The sequence below is a fragment of the Callorhinchus milii genome, unplaced genomic scaffold (genome assembly GCF_018977255.1).
Source record: "Callorhinchus milii isolate IMCB2004 unplaced genomic scaffold, IMCB_Cmil_1.0 Scaffold1, whole genome shotgun sequence".
Lineage (NCBI taxonomy): Eukaryota > Metazoa > Chordata > Chondrichthyes > Chimaeriformes > Callorhinchidae > Callorhinchus > Callorhinchus milii.
Window position 1 is genome coordinate 32,485,320 of NW_024704742.1, and position 25,745 is coordinate 32,511,064.

The 25,745-nt window shown below is 40.6% G+C and overlaps 1 protein-coding gene across 2 annotated transcripts in view; it reads left to right on the top strand.

Moving 5' to 3' along the window:
• The window catches only part of LOC103178910 (methionine synthase), a 42,430-nt gene extending 24,620 nt beyond the window's left edge, over positions 1-17,810 (top strand). For both annotated transcript variants that reach the window (XM_007893895.2, XM_042339656.1), the window contains 15 exons: positions 1,099-1,188; positions 1,486-1,638; positions 2,553-2,660; positions 3,367-3,467; positions 4,245-4,312; positions 5,907-6,027; positions 7,890-7,971; positions 8,936-9,034; positions 9,938-10,013; positions 10,753-10,908; positions 11,626-11,822; positions 14,646-14,846; positions 16,116-16,308; positions 16,744-16,856; positions 17,197-17,810. In XM_007893895.2, the coding sequence (XP_007892086.2) occupies positions 1,099-1,188; positions 1,486-1,638; positions 2,553-2,660; positions 3,367-3,467; positions 4,245-4,312; positions 5,907-6,027; positions 7,890-7,971; positions 8,936-9,034; positions 9,938-10,013; positions 10,753-10,908; positions 11,626-11,822; positions 14,646-14,846; positions 16,116-16,308; positions 16,744-16,856; positions 17,197-17,286 (1,848 nt within the window). In that variant the 3' untranslated portion in view covers positions 17,287-17,810. The remainder of the gene's footprint in view (positions 1-1,098; positions 1,189-1,485; positions 1,639-2,552; positions 2,661-3,366; positions 3,468-4,244; positions 4,313-5,906; positions 6,028-7,889; positions 7,972-8,935; positions 9,035-9,937; positions 10,014-10,752; positions 10,909-11,625; positions 11,823-14,645; positions 14,847-16,115; positions 16,309-16,743; positions 16,857-17,196) is intronic.
• The last annotated feature ends 7,935 nt before the right edge of the window (positions 17,811-25,745 follow it).

A 25,745-nucleotide genomic window follows, 5' to 3' on the forward strand; every position in this document is an offset into this window, starting at 1 on the left:
TGGAAGGATTATTATTAGGCTTGTGGAGTAAGGAAACTTGCCCAAGGTTTCGCCCTGCCTGGAATTGAACCCAGGTGTTTCGCTTGGAAAGCGAGTGCTCTAACCACTGAACTACAGGACTCCACAATAAAAATCTCTCTTTGAATGGCCGAATAGCTGCAGCTATAGCCCAATACCGAAATATTTGAATCCCAGGTGTCAGTTTTTATATATCATTCACGCCACCTCAAGAAATGAACATTTCAGCTGTTCTAAATCATGGTATTATTGTTAATAATGTGTTTGATATAGTACCTCTAATGTCAAAACATCTTAAAGTACTTGAGGTAAAAAAAAAAATAGTACCTCTTTGTGTTTGATATAGTACCTCTAATGTCAAAACATCTTAAAGTACTTGAGGTCAAAAAAAAATTCTGTCAAGTATTTGTAGGCAGATGTTTCAATCAATTGTGGTTTTGAGGTACAACCCCCTCCTGTCCACTGATTATAGATTGGATTGGGGACTGGCATTTCTAAGATTAGTCACAGATTTATCTTGGTGAAGAAATTCTGCAAAATTGACCCAACTGTTACAAGTGAGAAAAAAACCTGTATTAAAACCACATTGTGATCCAGCATTGACTCTGATACAATAGACACTAAATACTATATAGATTACTGGGTACACATCAGGGCTGATGTGTAGTAATGTCCCTCAAATAGCCGTAAAACAAATGACCAATTTTATCTGGGGATGGCTGGCCATGATCTTGGAGGAAACTCCTACCTTTTTTTGAATAGTTCATGGAATCTTTAACACTCACCTGAACAGACAGATAGGATTTTTAATGTTTTTAATGTTTTAATATTTAATGTCTCGTTTGATGGACAACACCTGCTATAATGTAGGACTCCTCCAGGACTGCACTTACATGTCATCCTAAACTACGTCCCAACGTGGATCTTGAACACACAACCTTCTGACACAACCTCATGCAGGTGTGAGCGCTACCAATTGAGCCAGGCTGTCTATTACTTCCTAAAGTGCTCTCTGAAAGTTATCTCTAAGATCTGAACTGGTCTAATTGACATTTATGTTGTAAATATTTATATTTTCAGAATCATGCAAAAGGTGGAAAAAAAGTGATACAAACAGATGATTGGAGGTATGAGACTGTGGAGGAGCGCCTGGAATATGCCCTGGTTAAGGTAAAAGTTTGAGTATGTGTAAGATTGGTGTCTAAGATGCGACATATATTAATGGTATTCCATATGTTAGCATTCTTGTTGACCGAGTAACTCCGGAAGTAACGTGCATCTGAGTTGAGTTCCCACAAGTTGTCATGGCGTGCCTACTTCCAGTTACCAAAGAAAGTTCCAATTTACTTGCCTCAGATTCCTTAGGAATCCCAAGAAGGAACATTGGGGATTTGACCTCATTATTGTCATTCTGTCGTCTCCCTTCTGCTTTACGGTGCAAATGCTAATCCACTTCTTGTTCCTCAGGGTATAGAAAAATACGTAGTGGAAGATACAGCAGAGGCAAGAGGCAATCTGAGCAAGTACCCCAGGCCTCTGAATATCATCGAAGGACCTCTGATGAGTGGAATGAAAGTGGTGGGGGAATTATTTGGATCGGGAAAAATGTTTCTTCCACAGGTAAAATTGATGGTAGGATAACATGAGCTGCAGAGGGAGAACAATATGTTTTCCCTACACTGCATACTGGTTGATGGAGACTTGTGCCTCTGTGGGTAGCAAAGTCCGGTGGGTGGGGGAGGTTTGATCAGCTGGGTGCCCTGACACATGTGGAAGCCCATCACCATGCTTAACAGTATCCAGACAAACTGAGAGTTCTATGTATAACACTTACACGTGGAAATTCCCATATCTGGAATGGAACATGCACTCTCTCCCTGGAGGGATGCATCTTGCTTACCTAATTCTAGAGAGTATTATGCACAGATTGGCAAGAGCCAAGGCTTGCAGATCCCAGTGTATGCGTTGGGGTACTACTGGAGTCTGACCAGCTAAAACGGCATAGCTCGCCTTGATAGCACTGTCAAGCAGGTTTTCTGCTGCTTGTCCAGCCAGGACCCATTAGGTTGAGGGAAGGTGGCCGAAAGCAGAGTCGAAGAGATGGATTTGAAGTCGGAAAGAGAAGAAGCGAGGTGGAGGGACTCTGGGATGGAGATCCAGAGAACAGGTGTGAATGAAATGAATCCTTTTTGAGCATGTTTTATTTTGCACCTCAAACAGCAATGAACTCTGAGCAGTATTTTACATAGATGCAAGCTTTGTATTTGTATATATTTGCTGCACCCCTTTTTATTGCTTTTTGTCCATAAAGCAGTGCGGTCAGAGTACCCAGCAGGAGCCGAGTGAGCTGTAGTCGTTTATTGTAAGTGAGAGTGACTTGGGCTGGGATGAGCTGTGGGTTGTTTGTGGCAAAACAAGATTGCGGTGGTACAAAAATGATTTTCTGTTTGAAAAATATATGGAAAAATGTAAGCAAGCATCTTTCATATGTTTTCCAGTGTTGGATGAACTGAATGTTTTTGTGTTGTTAATAGGTTATTAAATCTGCTCGTGTTATGAAGAAGGCTGTGGGTTACTTAATCCCTTACATGGAGAAGGAGCGAGCAGAAATGATGGAACAGTCAGGCTGTATAGAAGACATTGTAAGTTACAGGATCCAAAACTGGTCATGAGGGGAGGGGGAATTTATATTTTTAATGAAACATAACATTACTTAATTATATCTGTTGCTTATATTTTCAGGTTTTACATTGGATTTGTTTAAATCCCAGCACAGACATGATGGGCCAAATGGCCTCCTTCTGTGCTGTAAAATTCTATGATTCTATGTTTCTCTTTTTATTTTATCCCCCACTTATTTGTTATTTTCTAATTCCCCGGACCAGCATTTCTTGGGATACAAAAGATTGAAATGCACAGATTGCATAGTTAGGTGGATTTTGACCTTATCCTACGTTTACCTACAAAATCTTCTGTCATTACACTTTACAGTAAATTCTGTGAAGTGCTTTGAGACATCCTCCTGACCTGAAAGGTACTGTGTCAAATACAAGGATTATCATTACTATTATTTTATCCTTCTGTAAATACTGTAGTGTATTTATTAAAGGGATTTGTGCCTAAAACGCTGTTAGATTAACACATAATAATGATCCTTGCGTTTGATGTAGCATGTCGAAATTTCTTGAAATGCATCATAAGTGTAAAGCGTGGTGACTATTTGTAGGTGAACTCAGAAGACAGTGTGTGCACAACAACCTTTTACAAACATCCATCAAGTGAATGGATAATTTATCTCAAGTCTCAGTGATTTGAATGCAGGTGATCACAAGAGCATTTGTTTTCCAGAACCCATACCAGGGTACTATTGTGCTGGCTACTGTCAAGGGAGATGTTCATGACATTGGCAAAAACATTGTGGGTGTGGTACTTGGCTGCAACAACTTCAGGTAAAATAATTACTGTAGAATTTACTTTGTTGGCTTCCTTTAGTTTGGTCTTTTTGGGTTGATTCTCAATTGGTTCGTGCTTTGTGTGCTGTTTAACCCAAAATATAAAGTACCTTAGTTAATCGCACGCACATTCTCACATTTCTGCCGTACCAATCAGGCATGTGCACGACTGCCTCTAAATAGATAAAATTGGCACTGTGTCAAGTTACTAACATTTACTCTGGCTAATTTGCAGCAGCAGCTTGTATTTGCATAAACATAGAGTAACAAACCAAAGCACTTTGCCAAGTGTATGTTGGACACTTTACAGCAATTAACTGTGAAGAACTTCGACATGTTTCGACATAGGCCCTGTTTTGAATGCTAGGATTATTTTAACCAGTATCAATGCTTAGGATAAGGATTGATTTAAACCATATCTCTTAGTTGTAAGGTTTTGCTCTTATGTTTTGATATGATTTGATTCTGATTCTATAATTACAGCCTTGTAAATGAATATTTGTTTGTATATGGTCACAGCATCTCCAACCTTGAACATGATGGGTACTACTGCCAAAAATTCATAACAAGTGTGGATCACATGGTTTTGTAAACTGGGAAAGAAGTTTTAAAGCCAATGCATAACTAGGCAAAATAAGTGATTCTTGCTACATTTAAATTATGTATCTCAGTCTCCAGACTTGTATCCCCACTTCCACAGTGAACAATCTCCATTATCCAAAAAGGAGCAACTTAATTTTTTTTCAAAAACTGCTTTTAATGTTCTCATTTCAGAGTGATTGATTTGGGAGTTATGACACCTTGTGACAAGATACTCCGAGCTGCTATTGAGAATAAAGCAGGTAAATATGCCATTCTGAGTGAGTGCATTGAGTATTAATTCAGGTTAAATTGTATCCACGTTGATTATTTTATGCTGTAACATACAATACAGCAATTAGGCGCTTGCAAAGGGTGCCCTGAAGCAATGTACAAAACCAGTTAGGTGGTTTCTTTCAGTATTTCCTCCCCCTAGGTTTAAAGTCCCTTTCTTCATTCACCACCCATTCAAAATTAGCAACACCCCATTGGGTAGAACTTTCACCAGGTCTAGATTAACTCCATTTACATAGCATTTCAGAGCATCCTGAATAATAATAATCCTTACATCTGGTATAGCACCTTTCAAGTCAGGAGGATGTCTTAAAGTGCTTCACAAGACATGTGTAAAGTGTAATGACTTATGTTTTGTGGGCAAGTGACATATAAGAACAAAATAATAATCCTTGCATTTGATATAGCATCTTATCATGTCGTTGAGACGTCTCAAAGTGCTTCACAGAATATACTGTAAAGTGAATTGACTGTATTTTGTTGGTGAAACCCAGCAATATGTCATACTCTTAAATAAAGCCTTTAATTTTGAAGCCAGTTTTATTTCAGTTTCTTTTAAGAACTACAGAAAACAAGCCGGAAAGTTAAAACCAACTCCACAATTTGCCAAATTCTACACACTCTGAAATCCTACATTAATAGAGTAAGTCTAGAGCCAGTGAAATTATCTACCCATATATTGTAAATCATAGTGTAGATGTTTATTATCATTTGGAATAAGTTCCTTCCTAATCTTGGTGTGTTGACCCTATTTAGCTGCAAGTTTTTTTAAATTTATTTATTTAAAACAAATCATGCAGGTTTCACACAGGTTCTGAGTTGCGGGTCATAGAATCTAACACGGAAACTCAGACTCAAGTTCAGAAGAGGGAAGGTGAAGAGATGTGTCAGATTAAATTCACTTCTTAAACTAGGTGTGTGACTAAGGAAGGGGGATTTACTCCATTTATGTTAGACCATTCAGAATTTGGCAAATTGTTGAATTCAGTCTTAAAATCTTTAAATAATAATAACAATACTCCTTGCATTTGATATAGCGCTTTTCACGTATTCTAGACGTCTCAAAGTGCTTCACAGAATAGACTGTAAAGTGAATTGACTGTATATTTGAGGGCGAAATGTGGCAGCCAATTGCACACAGCAGTGTCCCACAAACAGTCGTGGTTTGAAGTGATCAATTTATTATTGTTTTCTTTTCTTGAGGGATTATTATCAGGCGTGTGGAGTAAGGAATCTTGCCCAAGGTTTCGCCCTGCCGGGAATCGAACCCAGGTCTCGCGCTTGCGAAGCGAGTGCTCTAACCACTGAGCTACAGAACTCCACAAATCGTTTTTTTCTGTCGTGCTTAAAAAAATCTACAACAGCAAATTACATTTGTATAGCACCTTTCACGTCGGGAGGACGTCCCAAGGGGCAAAAAAACCTCTTGAAAATTAAGGCTGCATATAAGGATTTGACAAATTTTAGATGGTCTGAAATGCTACACAGAGTAAATCTAGACCCATATTAAATTTCTCCCAGATGATGCTTGATGTACTTTTATCTTTTGAACTTTGACAACAGATATCATTGGCCTGTCAGGGCTGATCACACCATCTTTGGAAGAAATGATCCATGTTGCCAAAGAAATGGAGCGACTTGGTATGAAAACACCTTTACTGATCGGCGGAGCCACAACCTCAAGGTAAGCTCTCGTGTGCAGAATGGTGGTATAAATTCCACGAGTCTACATTTACTGTATTAATACAGTATTCAGTTTTAACTGTGAAACCTGTTTTATTAATAATAATCCTTACATTTGTATTGTCCTTTTATGTTGGGAGGACCGCATAAAAGGCCTGGGTTGGCAGATAAACTGGGGGTGGGAGCCAAGAGGAGCGGTCAGAAAGGCATGTCGTGAGGTGGGGGGTGGGGGGGATTTGAAGGGATGCCGGAATGGAATTCCAGAGATGGGGTCAGAGAGGGTGAAATCCCGATTGCCAGTGGTGAGGTGGGTAGACCGAGGGACACAAAACAGGTCTGTGCCTTTTAAACATAGGGAGTGGCCAGATTTGCAGGGTTTGAGAGGGAGAATGGGGTGTGACTGGAGTGATTTGAAGGTGAGGACGAGGATCTTAACCATGATTTGCTGGGAGATAGGAAGCTACTGAACGAGGTGAGGGTGGGGTGATAGGCTCATGGAGGGAAACTGTGTTTGGTGGTCGTTTTCTGTAGTTCTTAAAGAAAACTTACAGAAAAGCAGCTTTAAAATTAAAGATTGTCACCAACTTTACAACAACAAAATTACATTTGTAAAGCGCCTTCCACGTCGGGAGGACGTCCCAAGGCGCTGGACAGACAGAGGTAAGGACCCGAGCTGAGGGTCAGGGTGGGGGAGAGTGGAGGGCAGTGGGGGAAGCAGGGAGATCGAAAGCACTGTCAAAGAGCCGGGTCTTGAGGTGGGTCTTGAAGGTGGCGAGGGAGGGGGCGAGGCGGAGGGACTGCAGGATGGAGTTCCAAAGGGTGGGGCAGAGTGGTGGAAGGCCCGCCCGCCGATAGTGGGGCGAGCAAGGCGGGGGACGTAAAGCAGGCCGGAGCCCGCTGAGCAGAGGGAACAAACAGGGTGGTAGGGGTCACGGAGCCTGGTGCAGGAGAGGACACCTACTCCTCTCACTCAGTAATTCTTCCTCTTTTGTCATCAAAATCATTTTTGTGACTCACCGATTATTCCCTTCAACAGCTTTGCATATAGTTACCTTTTCCAGAGCTTGCAAAATAGCCCATTTTAAGGAGTTACGTGTGAATGATTTTGCGTGAGAAACTCCCAGTGAAATTCCTTAGAGCTGAGGAGGGTAAAGGGTGATCTGATTGGGGTGTTTAAACTGGAAAGAGGAATTGACAGGCTAAATGTTAGAGAGAGATCCAAAACAAAGGGACGTTATCCTAAGATTAGGATTAGAAGTGAGATCTGAACACATTTCTTCCCACACAGAATGTGGACTGCACAGCCCTAGAAGGCTGTAGACCAATTTACATTCTACAATGTCTTTCATGTCAGGAGAACATCTCGAAGTGCTTCACAGCTGACTTTGTGGGCGGGGGAGGGAAGAGACTGAATCAGTTGGGGTGAGTAGGTAGATACCTGGGAAGTAAAGGGATTAAGGGATTTGGAGAAAAGATAGGAAAAGGGGATTGAAAGATCTGTTTTCATTTGCTCGCAGCGAACTCACTATCCGCTGCCCTCGCTCAGCTGGCACGGTCTTCTGCATGTCCCTCGTCCCTTCTACTCCACTACTGGTAGCCTTGCTTTCAGCCACTTTGCCCCAATCCCGGAAATTCCTTAGCTTTTTTCACCAGTCTTTCCAGCTCCACGTCAAACCACACCACTGCTAAGTGCTCCAAGACGCTACCCATGTGAAGGGCACTATATAAATGCAAGTTGTTGTTATAGAAACTTGGCAGAACTGAGTTACCTCCTTCTGTTCCTAACTGACTGAATTATTTATTCTTGTATTTTCTTTAAAATATTGAGCCTGCTTTAATCTCGATCACTTTTCATCCTCTCAGAACCCATACCGCAGTCAAAATTGCACCAAGATACAGTGCACCAGCAATTCACGTTTTAGATGCTTCCAAGAGTGTTGTTGTGGTAAGTGCTAATATGCGGTTCCTCTGATAATCGCCATGTAACACAATAGAGGTTTATCTGCTTCTGGAGATACCTCTGATCTATTTTATTTGCTCTGCACCTTTTGTAATAAAGAGGGTTCTGCAGTCAATCTTTAACACTGTTTATCATTGTCTAGAGGCTGAACAATCTTTACCTCTGAAATTCAAAGAGGTGATAATAAATAATGGTATCAGTGAGTGGGGATTTTCTCACTGATACGTAATCCAGCATTTAAGACAACTTTGCTTTATCTGACATAGTGATAAAAATAACAGATTTTTGCTGTGTGTTTCCCCTCTTCCTCACCCACAAATATACAGTAAATCTTTTGTTTACTTGGTCTCGGGATGTGACGTTGTCTTGCCATTATTCGTTTCCCTGAGAATGTGCTGGTGGGCCTTCTGTTTAAATCATTGCCATCCTTATAGTGATGGTGCTCCCATTGTGCTGGGAGGGAGGGTGGTCCAGGAAGAATTTTTTGGTGTCTGCCGCTATGTTCCTTTCTAGTACTCTGCCCAATAATCACCCTCTCCCTGCAAGTCTTACTGTTCATTTTTCTTTTTATTTGTTTCGGAACATTTTTGTTTAATTTGCCCCTCCCATGCACTTGAACTTGTCCCTCAGGCTCCCCACAATGATGTTGTTAGGTCCTCTATGCTTGAATAACGCTTCCCCATTAAGTTTATGTTACTAAGCTCAATGCTCATCATCTGTATATTGAAGACGCTCCAATCTAGTTTCATATTGTTATTGATTAGAAAACTACTCTTTACCATCCTTTGAAAAGAGAACATCTTCAGCAGTGTTCGAGTAACAAGTCATATTAGTTGCAAAGCCACCTTTTCACTGGTGGAACAGTAATCTTGTTTTAATAGATGTGACATTTCTCACGCATTTACCTCCTCATGTATCACAGTGCATTTATTTGTTCCCTTGATTCCAGTGTTCTCAGCTGTTAGACGAAGACCTGAAAGATGATTACTTTGATGAAGTAACTGAAGAGTACGAAGAGGTTCGACAGAATCACTATGATTCTTTAATGGTCAGTTTATACAAAACTCCAGTTAGATTTTGATCACCTTTGATCTCATTGCCGGCCTTGCAAATGAAGAGATCTGAACCCAGAGTTTCTCATTATCTTAAAAAATAAAAATTGAGTGGAATTTTGGAAAAAGGTGATTTTTTTCAGAAAAAAATATTTGTCCAATTTCTCTCTCGATTGGCGCATACCTTTGCTCTCTGTCCCCAGCCTCCTCGTGTTGAGATGTGGTTCCATGTGCATTGGTTATCTCTGGAACCCAGTCCCAAAAGGCCATTCTTCAATGTGTGAACATTGTCAGTGAGTGTCAGCAGGCCTCTCCTCACCCACAGCTCAAATATGCACAATCAGTGGAGGATGCTGTAGAGAGACCAAGGGCAGATGCCCCTTACTTATTTTGGCCTCCGTAACCCTAGAAACCCTCCTTAATCCCTCCAAAAAAAATAATAATTTGGTCACTCAATCCACGACTATTTGTGGGACACTGTTGTACGCAACTGGCTGCCATATGTGACCCACAAATGCACTTTACAATGTATTCTGTGAAGCACTTTGAGATGTCTCAGCACCATGATAAGGAGCTATTTCAAATGCAAGGATTGTTATTATTATAAAGGGCAGTTTAACCTCCCGTGCAACCCTGGCTGAGACCAGCATGGACCTGGATTCGAACCATCAAGCCACACTACACCATAGAAAACAGTCTTATATTCAGTCTTAATTTGCAGATTGCCTCAAAGAGTTGTGGAAAAATGACTTCCAAGCCAAGACTGAATTTAGGTCCTTTTCTGAAATTCTGCACAATCTTATATTTTAAGACCGTGGTTATCAGGCTAAAAGCATGAGGGTTAGTGAGTGTTGAAGCTGGTTGATCAGTTCACTGATCCAAAATCTTACTTTTTGTAGGATAGAAGATACCTGACACTGGAGCAAGCCAGGATCCAGGGATTTCACATAGACTGGCTCTCACATCCTACACCAGGTCAGCAAAAACAGAATTCATTTGTAAACTGAGAGAGCGCTGGAGTGTCAGAGGTGCCGATCTTCGGATGAGATGTTAAATCACAGTGGATGTTGAAAGATCCCATGCAACTATTCGAAAGACAAAGGCATTTATCTCATTGTTTTGGCCAACAATCCTCCAAATAAAATTGGTCATTCACTTAAAGATTGTTTGTGAGACATTGCTGTGAGCAAATTGGCTGCCGTGTTTACCCACAAATACACTGAAAAACTCTTGAGACATTTTGTCATGATGAGGCACTATATCAAATGCAAGAATTATTCTTATTATAATTAATTGTTGGATTAGCAGAGAAGTTGGAACCCAAAATCCTTCTGAAGAGATTCATTAATTTTAGCAACGATTAAACCTTCTAAACACACCTGCAGCACAACTTGTATTAGAGGACATATAGCATTATAAATCTGTAAATTTACAAATTTAGGGTATCCTTTTAAAATAGCTGTTTGTATGACATTGTTGTGTGTGGATTGGCTGCCCCATTCGCCTACAAAACACAGTCACGACTAATTACAGTAAATCCTGTGAAGTACTTGGACACATCTGCCCAATATGAAAGGCGCTACACAATCTCACTGTCAGCCCTCACGATGAACTCAACACCCAACCAGGAGGTTAAATACACAATTTTGTTGACCCAGAAATGAGTACTACCAAGCTGACCCTATTTCCATTGTTCTTCCTTTTTTTTAAACAGTAAAACCAGCGTTCATAGGTACCCAGGTCTTTAAAGACTATGATGTGCACAGACTGACCAGCTACATTGACTGGAAGCCTTTCTTTGACGTTTGGCAGCTGAGGGGAAGATATCCAAACAGAGGATATCCCAAAATCTTTAAAGATCCTACAGTTGGTTAGTGCGAGTAAAACTCCTCTCACAAATTCATCAGCTCGGAGAATTATGTTTAATATATAATTACTAGCAATAGTTTTATTGTACTGTGTGGTTGTGATGTCCCTGACCTCTGGAGCTCCCTCTACCAATCCATCTCGCTCCCTCTCTGTCTTTAAATCCCACTTTAAATCCTACCTCTTCAAACACACCTATAACCACCCCTCCCTCCTCCCCTCCCCCTCTCCCTTGCTTGGTATCCAACCCTGTCCTGGTAAAGGGCTCCGTTACCATACGTGAAAAGTGCTTTGTAAATGCAAGTTGTTGTTGTTGCTGCTGCTGTTGATGTATTTCAATAAAGATGGGGACATGAAGGACAGAGCTCCCTTATCATTGCTGATACCTTGCACTGTCTTTTATGTTCTCATGACTTTATCAGAATTAAGACAGTTATAACTGAGGTCAGGAGCATTTCTTCACACAGAGGTTGTGAAGATATGGAATGCTCTGCCCCAGGAAGTTGTAGAGGCAAATCAATAGGGATGTTTTAAAGGGAGAGAGAGGGATACGTGGGTAGTAGACGTAATGAGGGGTATGACAAATGGCCATTTGGGATTAAAAGATCTGCCAAAAATAATAAACTGGTAGAACAGACTCTATGGTCTGAACAGCATCCTCCTTTTCCTCATACTTGTATGTTGTTGATCAGCAGGTTTATACATTACTGTCCTCTCTTAGGGGAAGAAGCTCGAAAGGTTTACCAAGATGCACAGAATATGCTGAACATCATGATTGACAGAAAACATCTGAAGGCCAGGGGTATTGTGGGGTTCTGGCCAGCTCAGAGTGTTGGAGATGACATACATGTGTTTGCGGAGGATGTTTTTCCACGCTCTGGTGAACCACTGGCTACTTTTTATGGCTTACGGCAACAGGTATGATATTTTTTAATCAGTTACCAATCTTTACTATGATTATTGCTATTTTCCATTTCTTATAATAATAACCTTGTGTTTGAAATAGCACTTGATCGGATTGTTGAAATATTTCAAAGTCCTTTACAGGATTTCTGTAAAGTACAGTAACTGTGAAATTGCAGGCAAACAAAATTAGACTGGGAGATTGGTGGCAATGGCCGGAGGTTACACATTGTAATAAGGTGTCATTGATGATAATGCAACCCTAATGAAGGCAGATGCCTCACTAAACTGACTTGATGGTGAAAGGTTTTCCAAGATGCACAGAATATGGTGAACATCTTGGATGACAGAAAGCATTGAACACCCAAGGGGATTTTGGGGTTCTGGCCACCTCAGAGTGTTGGAGATGACAGCCATGTCAAATGGGCCGATCGGCCTTCTGCATCGAACCACTCTTGTGAGTCACGAAATTGAGGCTGCTTTCTCAGTGCTCAGCGGCATTCAGAGCACTGACATGTCAGCACGCACATGACAGAGATACTTACGAAATCCTGAAATAGAAGCAGTTCAGTAAATATTTCAGCACTTGACAGTTGTAAAAGTTTAATCACCTAGGCACAACATGAAAAGGCTTAAATCTTAATTTTAGAAATACATTCCTCCCTTTCCCTCTCATCACATGATAATCTGGTGACAACAATTCTGGGCAATGTGCCAATTTGAGAGGATTAATGCAAGTTGGGCCTGCGCTTGAAATCTTTCTAGATAGGGTGGGCACCCTTTTACTTTATATTGTATAGCTCTCTCCTCCCCCCTCCCTCACCACCATTGAAATTAGTCTGTGTATTTGTAGGCTTTTGTTACAATCATTACACATCACAATAAAATCTCGTGAAGACTTTGAGATAAGGCAGGCGCTATATAAAATGCAAGAATTATTATTATAGTCAAGGTACTCCTCTCCCTGTTAATAACCATGTGCATCAAGCTTTTAACACTAACTCCTTTGATAGCAAGGTTGAGGCACAGTATAAATATTAAGAACCTTGGGACGTCCTCCTGACATGAAAGGCGCTATACAAATGTAATCTTGTTGCTGTCTTGTTAAGAGCGAACTGAAATTGCTTCTTCCCCTCCCCCACAGCCTCCTCTCTGGTAAGCGTCCTCTTTATTCCATTTGGTTCAAAATACAATACAACAGCACAACAATACAATGCACATATGCATTTATACAGAACCTTTCACATCAGCGGGACGTCCCAAAGCACTTAACAATCCTGGCTTGGCACCCGAGCTGGGGGTGAGAGCCAAAACTCAATGGGGAGGAGAAAGGTAACCGAGAGCACAATCAAAAAGTAGGTCTTGAGATAGACCTGGAAAGAGGGAGGGACTCCAGGTGGAGTTCCACAGAGATAATATCATTCAGGTCCAGATGTAGATTCGTTGGTCTTCTGGGATCAAACCTTTTGTGTTTAATTATATTCAAAAATCTTCATCTTTACTTAACAAATATACAGCGTTTTTGTTACTTTTCGTCACCTTCAACAGAGCCAATGTTCTGAGTACAAAATGTTGTCAGAATTATAAAGTGACCCAGACTGTTTCCCTTTTGGACAGCTTGAAATCAGGCTTGAACAAATTATGTTTGTTATCTCACAATTATTAAACAGTTCTTAAGCTTGTTGTCATGTGCTTCTTTGTAGCATAATTCAGTTCTTACCCAGTTACAGTGCAGAACTATTCACTACACATTCAGTGGGCTCACTCACTTGCTGCCCGTTGGATGGCTTTTGTGCTAAAATTTCTGACTTCCTGTTCATGAAGTTGCCATCAATGTCATGTCCTGCTTTGCTGCACATTTTTCGTTCAAAGTGGGAAATGGCCAGTGTGCAGGAAGTGATCCGGCTGGCTGTGCGTGCGCATATTGCTTCTCACTATGGATCCCAACAAACAACAACATTACATTTGTATAGCACCTTTCACGTCAGGAGGATGTCCCAAGGCGCTGTTAACCCAGATCATTACTTTAGGATGCACCAAGACATTAGAATAAAAGGATATAGGTTAGAGTTATAAAGGGCAATTTCAAGACAGACTGTGGAAGTATTGCTTTCCCTGGAGGGTAATTAACAACTGGATCATATTGCCAGGAAAGGTGATTGAGGCCCGTCACTGGACTCATTAAAAAAAACACTTTAATTCTGTAACCGGAGGATGGTTGTGGGAGTGTTCTGAAAGAATGAAGGTCGAAGGATCTTCTTCATTCAAATCAACCTAGAAACTAGAGAAAAAAAGGCTTATAATGAGGCTCCATTGTAGATCGTATAATCTTAACAATCACTGGATAACTTTTGTTTCTGCATCTTGCCTCTTGTTTTGTGTTCTTTTCTGCATACGTAATTGTGTTTCTTGTTGAGTACTGAATAATTTAAAAAAAAGAAAATTGTGAATCCAATTTAAATTGGGTTTCGGGCCTGAGTGCTGCAACAAACATTTCTTTGCACCTCTTCAGCTGAGCCCTTGGAGTAAACAGAGGGATAGAGTTATGGTCCAGGTTGTTTTTGCAGTAGCAGTTTGTGCAACTATTGATGGGGTGCTTCTAAAAAACATTACATCCATCAACAACAACAACTTGGATTTATATAGCGCCCTCCACGCTGGACGGCGTCTCAGAGCACTTTACAGTAACGGGTCCCGGGACCGAGCCGGGGGGAGGGGGAGGAAGGTGACCAAAACCAATAAGGGCTGTAAATGCAAGCATGACTTTGAAGGGAAATATTACCTTAAACTATTTTATTGTGGCAGAACATAGTCGTTCAATACTGTTATCTTTTTCAGGCAGAAAAGGATTCTGCCAGCAAGGACCCGCACTACTGTATCTCTGACTTCATAGCACCAAAGGACTCCGGTGTGCTTGATTACATTGGTCTCTTTGCAGTGGCTTGTTTTGGTGCTGAAGAGCTGAGCAAACACTACGAGAAGGAAGGCGATGACTACAACAGCATAATGGTTAAAGCGCTGGCAGACAGACTCGCTGAAGTGAGGATGATGTGTGATTAAGCTTAGTATAGCACTGTGCCTAAAATTAGCTTTAATCTACTGATTTGCAGGTACCTTTCTGCACCGTGCACACATGGGACTCAAATAAAAGAATAATCCTTACATTTGATATTGCGCCTTTCACATTAGGAGGATTTCTCAAAGCGCTTCACAGCACATACTATAGTGTAGTGACTGTCTGAATGCAGCATCCAACACTACAATGTCCCACAATCAGCCACTATGTTTGGATGATTGTTGTCCAGGACACTGAGAGAAACTCCCTTCTCTTCTCAAATAATGTCTCATCTGAAGGACGGCACCTCTGACACTGTACTGGAGCAGCAGCCTGGACCGTGCATTCAAAGTCCTGACCTTCGGACTCAGATATGAGAGTTCTCACAACTCAGCCAGGCTGGCATATTATTAGTCCTGATAACATCTTCATATTCAGTAAGGTACTAATATCACCAGGGTTATGTGTTTGTATAATGGGTGTTCAGATACTGTGGCAGAGCTGATCTCATGACATTAATATTGGAAGAAAAATGCTTGTCTGCAGTTGCAGGTATGTCAGCCTCCATATTTGAGTATTAATGTTTGCACAAGTATGCGCTGAGTTGCAGTAGGGGTTGCAGAGTTGCAGTAGCTAATAGGCTAGCTCAATTTAAATTCATGATCTAGGCTCAGTCCAATGCAGGACAGAAGGAGCTTCATTGTTGGAAGTTGCTATCCTTCAAATTATATATTATTGTTGGTGTCTTATCAAGACAAAAAATTGCACGACACTGTTTTTGAGTTCGAATGTTTCACCTTATGCAAAATCCTTAAAAATAGAATGACTGGTTATTCCTCTCATTGCTCTTTGTGGCACGGATTAATGATCACATGAAGGTGTCCGGTGCACTCTAATTTCACTGGGGGCAAGGACTCTTCCCACTCCATTCCAATTAATCTTGCAAAGCCCTAATGGGAAGCTTGCCAGACAGGGCTCTCAATGGTTTTAGCTGGTTAAACTCTTGTCAGTACCCCAACACACCCTCTGGATTCCCAAGCTCTTTTCTTGCCAGCTTGCACCAAATACACTCCTGAATTAGGTAAGCAGGATGTATCCTACCTACTAGGGCGAGAGCACACATTCCATTCCAGACTTGGAAATTTCCACAAAATTTCAGCTGTGAAATGCCTTTTACCAATTTCGGTTGACACTTGTGTTAAGCTGTAAAGTACCTGCTGCTGATTTCAATTAATTTCCTCCATATTTGGAAGGCCTTTGCTGAGGAGCTCCATGCAAGAATCCGCACGGAATTTTGGGGTTACTGCCGTGGCGAGAACCTGGACGCTTCAGACATGCACAAAATCCGCTATGAGGGGATCCGTCCAGCTCCAGGATATCCGAGTCAGCCTGATCACACCGAGAAAATAACCATGTGGAATCTAGCCAGTGTTCAGGAGAGTACAGGTAAAAGACTCTTGGGCCAGGTTTCTTTGTTGCTGCTAATGTGGTAGGCAGTCAGTCAGACTTCTGTCTTACATTTGGCGATAATTGGATAGTTGTAACTAGATGAAGGCAACATCCAGATGTTACTCTGCTTTTTTCTCTCAATGCTGGTCAACCTGCTGTGTTTTTAGAATGAATACAGTAAACTTCTGATAACTTAAACGTGGCTTAAATTGTCACTACCACTTAAATCGTCGTGCTGTCAATGTCCCAGCCACATTTATTTATGTATATATATGCCGAACTCACTACTCCAGATAACTCGTCACTGAACTCTTTTGCCTTGGAGTGATGAATTATCAGGAGTTTACTGTAAATAAGGAATTATTGTCTTAAAGTATTTATCTTCATTTACTCCTGTTGTGACACTCTGAAAAGGCTTTATTTTCTGCACAGGAATTAAACTGACTGAATCCTTAGCAATGACACCAGCAGCAGCAGTCTCTGGACTTTACTTCTCCAGCCCACAGTCCATGTATTTTGCAGTTGGAAAAATTACAAAGGATCAGGTATATATTTAAATTGTTTAAAGCCCAATTTCAGGAAATGAAATCTTAACGCAATTAAAGCTTTGGGAACTGCTGTGACAAATGTCCCTCAGTTAAATTGTAGTGTTGGAGTGCTTCCTGCTTTTAAACAGCAGGACCACACACAGCCTAGTAGCTGATTTCACAGTATATTTGTGAAGCTTGTAACTTATGCCCCACTTTTTAAAAAATATTTCATCATTGTGTCCAACTTGTGGTTCGTGCAGTTTAGTATTAATTAGGCTGGTCTGACTTGTTTTACATCACTAGAGATGAATAACGGAGCGGTGAATTTAAGAGGAATTCCCTTACTGATTTACAGGTTAAAGATTATGCGGCAAGGAAGCAGATGATGCTGGAAGATGTCGAGAGGTGGCTGGGACCCATTTTAGGATACAACAACGACCAATAATTTTTCCTCAAGGGCCATGAGCACAACTGTCTTGAGTGAGGATTAACAAGAGGCACAAATCAAACCGGATGAACCTCAGTTAGTTAGTGCTCTGGCAAACATCAACAAAACGCAGATTACGATCGAGTTTTACTGAACCCATCTAATTATAAAATCCACCAGTCACTTCACACATCACAAAACATCCTAAAACATCGTAACAAGTGAAGACTGGAGCAGACATGCCCAGCTACAGTACGGATTCCCATGTGATTGCATTTTGGGGGATGGGGAGGAAAAATTGGCCTCGTAGTACTTCACTTTCAGGGGGTGAAATTCCACCAGGGTTTAGATCTACTCTGTTAAGAACTACAAAAAATGGGCTTCAAAGTTCAGCCGGAATTAAATAATTTACTAAGTACTGGATGTGCTGCCCTTATGCCCTGGAGTCCTGTAGCTCTGTGGTTAGAGCACTCGCCTCGCCAACGAGTGACCTGGCTTCAGTTCCTGGCAGGGTGAAACCTTGGGCAAGTTTCCTTACTACACACGCCTGATAATAATCCCTCAAGAAAAAAAAACAATAATAAATTGGTCACTTCAATCTACGTCTGTTTTGGGACACTGCTGTGCGCAATTGGCTGCCGCGTTTCGCCCACAAATATACAGTCAATTCACTTTGCAGTATATTCTGTGAATCGCCTTGAGACGTCTAGAAGACGTGAAAAGCGGAATATCAAATGCAAGGATTATTATTATAAATAGTGAATCTAATCCCTGGTGGAATTGCAACTGCCAGTGTCTTGCCAGTTAGGATTAACCTTTGGCTAATGTGAATTTTAACTTGAGCCCCACCGCTTCCACAGTTAGGTCCCGAAAGATTCTAATTTTCTCTGTGGGGCAGATATTTAACCTACCCAGGCTTTGGCAACCTATAAATGATCACTAGGACAATGCACAGGAGCGGTGGACTGGCTTGGGTACCGATAAACTGTGTACTCTCCTAGCAGTAAAGTGCTTGGCTTCTTCCTTGTGCATTTCCTTGCTGGAACAGAATTCAGAATTTTCAATGTGGTGCACCAAAGAGCACAGAACCCAAACTCAGTACTGTACTTTCATTGACATATCAATAACGCAATTACTGCAGAGTTTGAGTATAGAGAACAGTCCAGAAGAAATGAAATCAGCGGTCACCAAGCCTGTGATCAGTTTGACTTCACAATCTAACAAGTCTCATTTGCTGCCAGCTTTGGCATAATTGGCTGAATTATTTATTGTGGCTGGAAACAGCTCATTGTGAAACTGACTTTTAGGATGCATTAGGGTGAAGGAGTTTACCTTAATATATTGACAAATTTATTATTCATGAGGTGTACAATAATGTTTACAAAGCTTTTGGCATTCTTGGATACGGGTGGGGTAGGGTGGTGTGGGAATCACAATGGGGTAGAATATTCCCTGAATCTTCAGACTCGGTTTTGATAGAAGTAAAAATCTTCTATTTTTTTAAAGCTGTTTCCACCAGTGTGCCTTAGTACTGTACGTTAACTAATGCTGATTAAGCACAGCAGATACACAGTGAACTGGAGCAAGAGCACCAGGTCAGTTCACTGTGAATGCTGCCAAGTCTCTGGTTCCACCTTTGGGGGAAAGATATCCAAGACACTGTCGATTTGTGTATAAAATTTAAATGAGATTGAAAACAAAGATTTAAAGTTGTAATGGGCAATTTCAGGACAGACACCAGGAAGTCTTCTTTCCTAAAAGGATAATCAATGACTGGAAAAGGTTGTCAGGAAAGGTGGTAGAGGGCAGGACACTAGACTCGTTTAAAAAACAGCTTGATGGCCAGTGTGGAACTGTGGCAGACAACCTGAAAGATCCCCATTCTGTGCTGAGTTAGCTCATCTCAGATGGAATAGCAATGAGGCAGCTGCAATTGAACATAATCAATCATAATCAATCCCATCCAAGGCCAATCCCATTCTCACCTGAATCCTAAAATTCCACATGGTTTAAGCTTTAAGACTTAGCTTTAAGACAATTTAAAAATTCAGATTGTGCAGATTTTGGGCAAATTCTTATATGTAGTCTTAATTTGGAAGTCATTTTTTTCTGTAGTTCTTAAAAAGAACTGGGGAAAACTGGTTTCAAAATTTTCCACAGAACAGGGAATTTCAGAGCCTGATATCCCTCACAGTGATACTTTCTATTGGTCGTGACTGATTGTGATAGGCATTAATCATTTAACCTTCCCCCTCATTGAGTTTTACTGCAAGACCAGAGAGGCTTCCATATTAAGACTAAATTTAAAAATGCTTTGGCTGACTCTGCAGTTATCTGTCACTTTCCTGGTCTGCGTAACTTAAACAATGCTTTTACTCACTAGGCCATCAGGGCAGCCTTGGAGTCTTTTTAGATTCTGCAGAAAGTAAAACCTATAAATAAGACAGTGGTGAGATTCAATACAATGTTAAAAAAGTAAATGGCAGCTACACTAAATTAAGTTTACAGTAAGTGCATGTGATCTTTGACTGTTTACAATTACTTATGTTTAATTTATTCACTCATTTGCTAGTTCAACACATTGCTAGTAATCGTATTGTGATGTCAATCATTATTCATATTGCTCAGCCTTGTTTGTCTTTCAGATCCAAACTCAGCACATAAATCTAAATAAGGTTCTAAAATTATTTACTGACAAGATTTTTTTTTCTAGATGTTACGATGGAATCCTCAATGCAGACCTCAAAAATAATGTTGATCATTGTTTTTTCTCATCTTGCACCTCACTGTGTCTGATGAGAATAGCCAGTTGTTAGTCTATGGAGAAATTAGTGCACAAAGGCAGCCACGTAACTGCAGAAAATCCATTATTGTCTTCACTAAATCCAAAGGTGGAGGAGTTCATAGGAATAGAGCATGAGCCAAACAATGTGTGTACTAAACTATTTACCTCTCTAGGAAATAAAGGTGATTTTATTTTTTAAATATTGTTGCCAAGAATAAGACAAAACAGCTTTTTAAGATATAAGTAGGAGTTGCTGGAGGCCTTTCTAGATTGCATTATCTACCTCTTATAAGGGGATAGGGGAGAAATTATGGCAGTAAGAAACAGAACTGGACTGATGTAGCTTGACTCAGCCTTTTGAACTGATGCTCCCATCAATCGGTTATGAGGTTCGACCAACCTCATTTGAAGAAATGTACACAGCTCACGTGGTCTCGCCATCCAGAATAAAGTAGATGACGCAAGGAGATCAAGTTTGAGAAGGAGAGAAAAGAGGAGGAATTGCAAACACGTTGTTCACAAATAGATTGAGAAAAGCTAAAAATCAAGCCAATATTTATCTCTGAAACAAGTTCCCATAGGAAAACCCTTTGCTGTACAAGAAAGGTTGCCTTGTAGAATGTTATTGCATAGAACTGTTACATAGAACTGTTACATTACCAAATACTGATGCAACCTTTCGAATATTTCTTAGAATATTTCTTCATTCATTTCACTGTATTTGCAATCTTTTTTAAAATGGTACGACACCCGTGTGTGTATACCAGCCACATTCATTTTGAATGGATACAGAATTCTCAATAGTTCTGAAGGTAATAATAATGGTTCTGTACATAATGGAGTCCTGTAGTTTAGTGGTTAGTGTGCTCGCCTCGCAAGCGAGAGGACTCGGGTTTGATTCCCAGGCAGGAGGAAACATTAGTTGATCTTTAATTGGGTTTCTTACTCCACACGCCTTTGTTTACATTAGTAGGTAGGAACCGAGTTGTTAGTCGATTGGCAGATCGCTTTCCGGGGGTAATAATCCCTTTTTAAAAATGTCATTCAATCCACGATTGTTTGTGGGACATTGTTGTGCGCAGTTTGCTGCCGCATTTCATCTACAAAATATACAGTCAGTTCACTTTTCAGTATATTCTGTGAAGTGCTTTGACAAGTCTCAAAGACGTGATAAGGCACTATATTAAATGCAAAGATTATTATCAGAATCCAGTGGTGGATTGAGTAATAGAATTATTTTTTAAGCGATTATTACTGCCGGAAAAGCGATGTCCCTGAAGTCCCAGTTGATTACTCACAAATTTGTTGAATATGACATTGGTATTCTTTGTGAGATTGTCAGTGTAATTGTCTCAATGTAACACAATGTCATTTTCATACCACCAGGTTGTAATAGCAGAACTAAATCTAGAATTGTTAAATGATAATGAGATGAAGATGTGAATTTACTGGTGATTTAGTGCACTGAACAAAACCCTTTTTGAAGGGTTTGGATGTTATTCTCCTGTTTAGTGCAAATTCCATTTTTATCATAACAAAGAAACCTTCCAAGTAATCTCAATTATCCAGAATTTCTGGTAAATTTCTTTTTCTGTCAACTCCCCCAGAGATGTAGTACGCATTTCAGGCAAAACGGTTTAAAACTGACACATAAGTAATGAGTAATGTTGATCTTTAATTGGGTTTCTGCATTCGCGATGCAAATATTTCAACATAATTAACTTGTTTTTCTCACATCTCATGTCAGTTTGAAAAACTTTTTAAATGCTTCATCATCACCTGTGAATTTAATAAAAGTTTGGGTCAGAAACGACTACCTTTTTTCTGATTTACACTTCCTTTTTGATCTCTACATTTTTGTTGCATTTCTGTTGGCTTAAATAAAATGGTTGTAAATTGCGGGTTGGGAATGGGCTGACCGTGATCAAGTCATATAAGTGCCCTTAATTATTGGTGATACTGTAAGACTTTGATTTTTTTAATCACATGTTAAGGATATTATATGCTTTTGATCATGGTTAGACAATTCAACACCCACATTTTAGATACAAACAACATTTTTAAATGAGATGTGGAGTGAAATTTGAAAATTGGAAACAATTCATAAGCAACTGAAATGTTAAACATTTTATTGGACACAAGTACCTTCCAATATGCAGTTAATTCTAGACGGTTTTGTGTACCATAAAAAGACAAGTACCCTGTATCTTATCTCCTGCCTACGGCTTTCACAACCTCAAGAGGGTGAGTCCACACACTGGTGCACAGCAAAATTTGTGACCAAATGGAATCAAGATCAAAGCACGCCTTCACTGAACGAAATAAAGTGTTTTGGACAGAGTCCAGAGCTCAAAAGCATCTCCGAGTTTATTCCGATAGGAGGAACAAGCACCTTGAAGTAAAAGTTCATACAGCATCACCAGGCATGAAATGAGACCCTGTGGAGCTGTGCCCCTCAATTCGTCCATTGATGTCGTAATCAAGATGGTGTAACATTAAACTACATACGAAACTCTGTAAGCTGGTCTTGGATAAATTAAGATTATTGCACTTCACAATGTTGTTCAGAGCTTTCCAAATAAGCTATTGAGGTAATTTGCTCAATTTCCTGTCTTTTAAAAAAGAAAGGGGCAAGAGCGGGTTTATAGATTACATTGTTGCTCTGGGAGAAATTTAGACTTTAAAATGTATTATTATTGTACTCTCCTTAAAAAGTGCATCATTTTTTTAAATGAACCATTTTCAGCAGAGGAGAGGGTAGCTCACAAAGAGCTCAGTGCTGTGCACTGCAAAAAACAAAAGAATAGGCATAACAAGCTGTCCTTCAAACTTGGTAGGAGACAAGATTCACAAAAACGTCGGAACAAAATAAAGTAAAGCAAGAGAATGTTTTTGTCCAATTCAAAAATCTTGTGGCTTATAGTCCTAGCTCAAATGTGTCTTCCAGCCAACTTTTAACAGTGATATAACGTGCTGAATGAAATTAGTCCAAAAAAAATCATTTTTTTCCTTGAGGTTTTGGTACTGAAAAAGATTCCTGCATAATTTGGGGGGAGGGATGTATTTTACGTTTTCTTAAGGGAATAGACTACAACAGCAACAAGGTGGTGTGCACGACAAACCCGAGTTGAGGACTACCTGGAGAAGCTTGACTGAAAGCTCGGACGCCAGAATCGGGAAGCTTTGCTGTTCCTGGACAACATGCCTGAATTTGTTTCAATGAGTGTAAATAAATGATTGTATTTTTAAAAACTGATTTGAAAATTGCTTTTGAAAACATCCACTTGGCTGCATCGTTTCATCCTTGGCCCTCTTCTTTTCCTTATCTATAAGTTCCCTCTGGGTGATGTCATTCGCAGACACAGGGTAAATTTCCACATGTACGTGAATGACACACAAATCTACTTTGCCTCCTCCACCATCGACTCCAGGTCCACCGATGTTCTATCAGCTTGTCTGGCAGACATCAGGGCCTGAATGAGTGTAAACTTTCTGCAGCTGAAGGTGGACAAGACGGAAGCCATACACCTTGGGTCCCATTAATGTCTTCATTCCTGCGGATCTGAACTTCTCAACCGTCCTGGGCTCTCCCTCAGACTCACCGGCCAGACCATAACCTTGGCATCTGGTTTGACCCCGAGTTGTCCTTCCTCCCTCACATCCAATTCCTGATCAGGACCGCCTTCTTCCAACTCCACCACATTGCCCACCTCCGATTGTACCTTACCCCAAATGCAGCTGAAACCCTCGTGCATGCGTTTGTCACCTCCCGTGCTTGGATTACTCCAACGAACTCTTCGCCGGTCACCTCCAGTTCCACCATTCACAAGATCCAGCTCATTCAGAACTCTGCTGCCCACATACTGACCTGGACCAAACTCCGTACCCACATCTCACCAGTTCTGCCCAGGCTCCATCACCGAATGGATCGACTTCCAAGATCCTCACACACGTGTTCAAATCCCTTCACTCTCTGCCACCTCCCTAACTCTCCGACCTCCTCACTCCCCAATCCATCACCCAGCTCTTCCACTCGACTGGCTCCACCTCACCATCGGAGGTCGCGCTTTCAGCCACTATACCTTGAGACTCTGGAACACTATCCCTCCGCCTTGCCCCCTCTCTCCCCTTTTTCAAGTCTCTCCTGAAAACCTTTCCCAGCTCGGAGTCAGACTCCGCCAATGTTAAGCACTCTGAGATGCTATCCTGAGTCGAAGTTGTAATTTGAGGAATCAAAGAGAAAAAAAATCCCACAATGGCAATTTTAAAAGAAGAAATGCATCAAATACAAGATTTCTGCTTCTTCCTGTGTATTATTTCTCAGGTAGCAAAAAACATTTTGATGCCTAGTAACATGAGAAAATGACCACTTCTAATTAAAAATTCTGAAGCTTTTTTTTAAAAACACAGATTAATATACTGAGCTGATGTGTGCTAACTTTCACTCTACCTCATGTTTTTTCACTAACAAAGCAACGTAACTAAACTTTGTTAAGGTAATAAAAGACGGTGTTGCAGATTTTACTTGTAATTTATGTATTTAAGGGTATTAGTGCCATAGAAAAAAAGATGAAAAATATCTAGTACCAAGCAATAATAAACTGGCAGATCAAATTTGTACTGAATGGCCTCATCCTGTTCCCATGTTTTTTCTTACCTGTTCCTTTTATCCTCATAATATTCCTCATACATTTTTCACTCTAAATCAGGATAAATATCTATTTTCTAACAAATCACTATAAGACCTTGTGAACTTATCAATTCTATTTTGTTTTTGCATTTCCCATCCTCCGGATTCCACAGATTCACATTACTGTGACCAGTTAACTTGATGAAATATACCTTTAATCTTAGCATGTAGGTTGTAATACAGGAATAGCAGGTTTAGGCATTAACTGACATGAACTTTAAATGGAATGCAACACACTGACAATAATATCCTTGCATCTGATATAATAATAATCCTTGCATTTGATATAGCGCTTTTCACGTCCTTTTCACGGAGGACGTCCCAAAGCGCTTCACAGAACACACTGTAAAGTGAATCGACTGTATATCTGGGCGAACGCGGCAGCCAATTGCGCACAGCAATGTCCCACAAACAGTCGTAGATTGAAAATGACCAATTTATTACTGTTTTGTTTTTTGGGAGGGATTATCATTAGGCGCGTGGAGTAAGGATATGTCTTCGGGACCTCTCAAAATGCTTTACAGAGTATATCACAGCAGCTCAAGATCAGCATTCTTGACTGATTCTAAGGAGCTCATTTGACTTGAAGGGAAATTACATTAAATGGAGTCATACTAAGATTCCACATTTGATCCCAGATCTGGATCGAGTTTGCGATCACAGCCGAGGCTGCAGTGAAAGTACTGCAATCCGAGCTAATGAGAGGAAAGGTGACACTTGGGAGGAGGGGTAGTGGGAGAAAAAGAGGAAATCAAAGCCAGGAGTCCTGCTCTGAACATATATATTTTATATATATATATACGCGCACACATCTGTTTGCATTTGGACACTGGGGGAGGGGAGAATCAAGTGCAATTTCCTTGATTGTCAAATAGACGCACACATTATGAATCCCCAATTAGATGAGGCATCAGAAAGCTGTGGATGCTCATGGAAACGGTGTCCTGGTACAGCCATCCCCTATAGAAAACCAGAGAAGAGTGAGTAGGTGGGGGGGGGGGG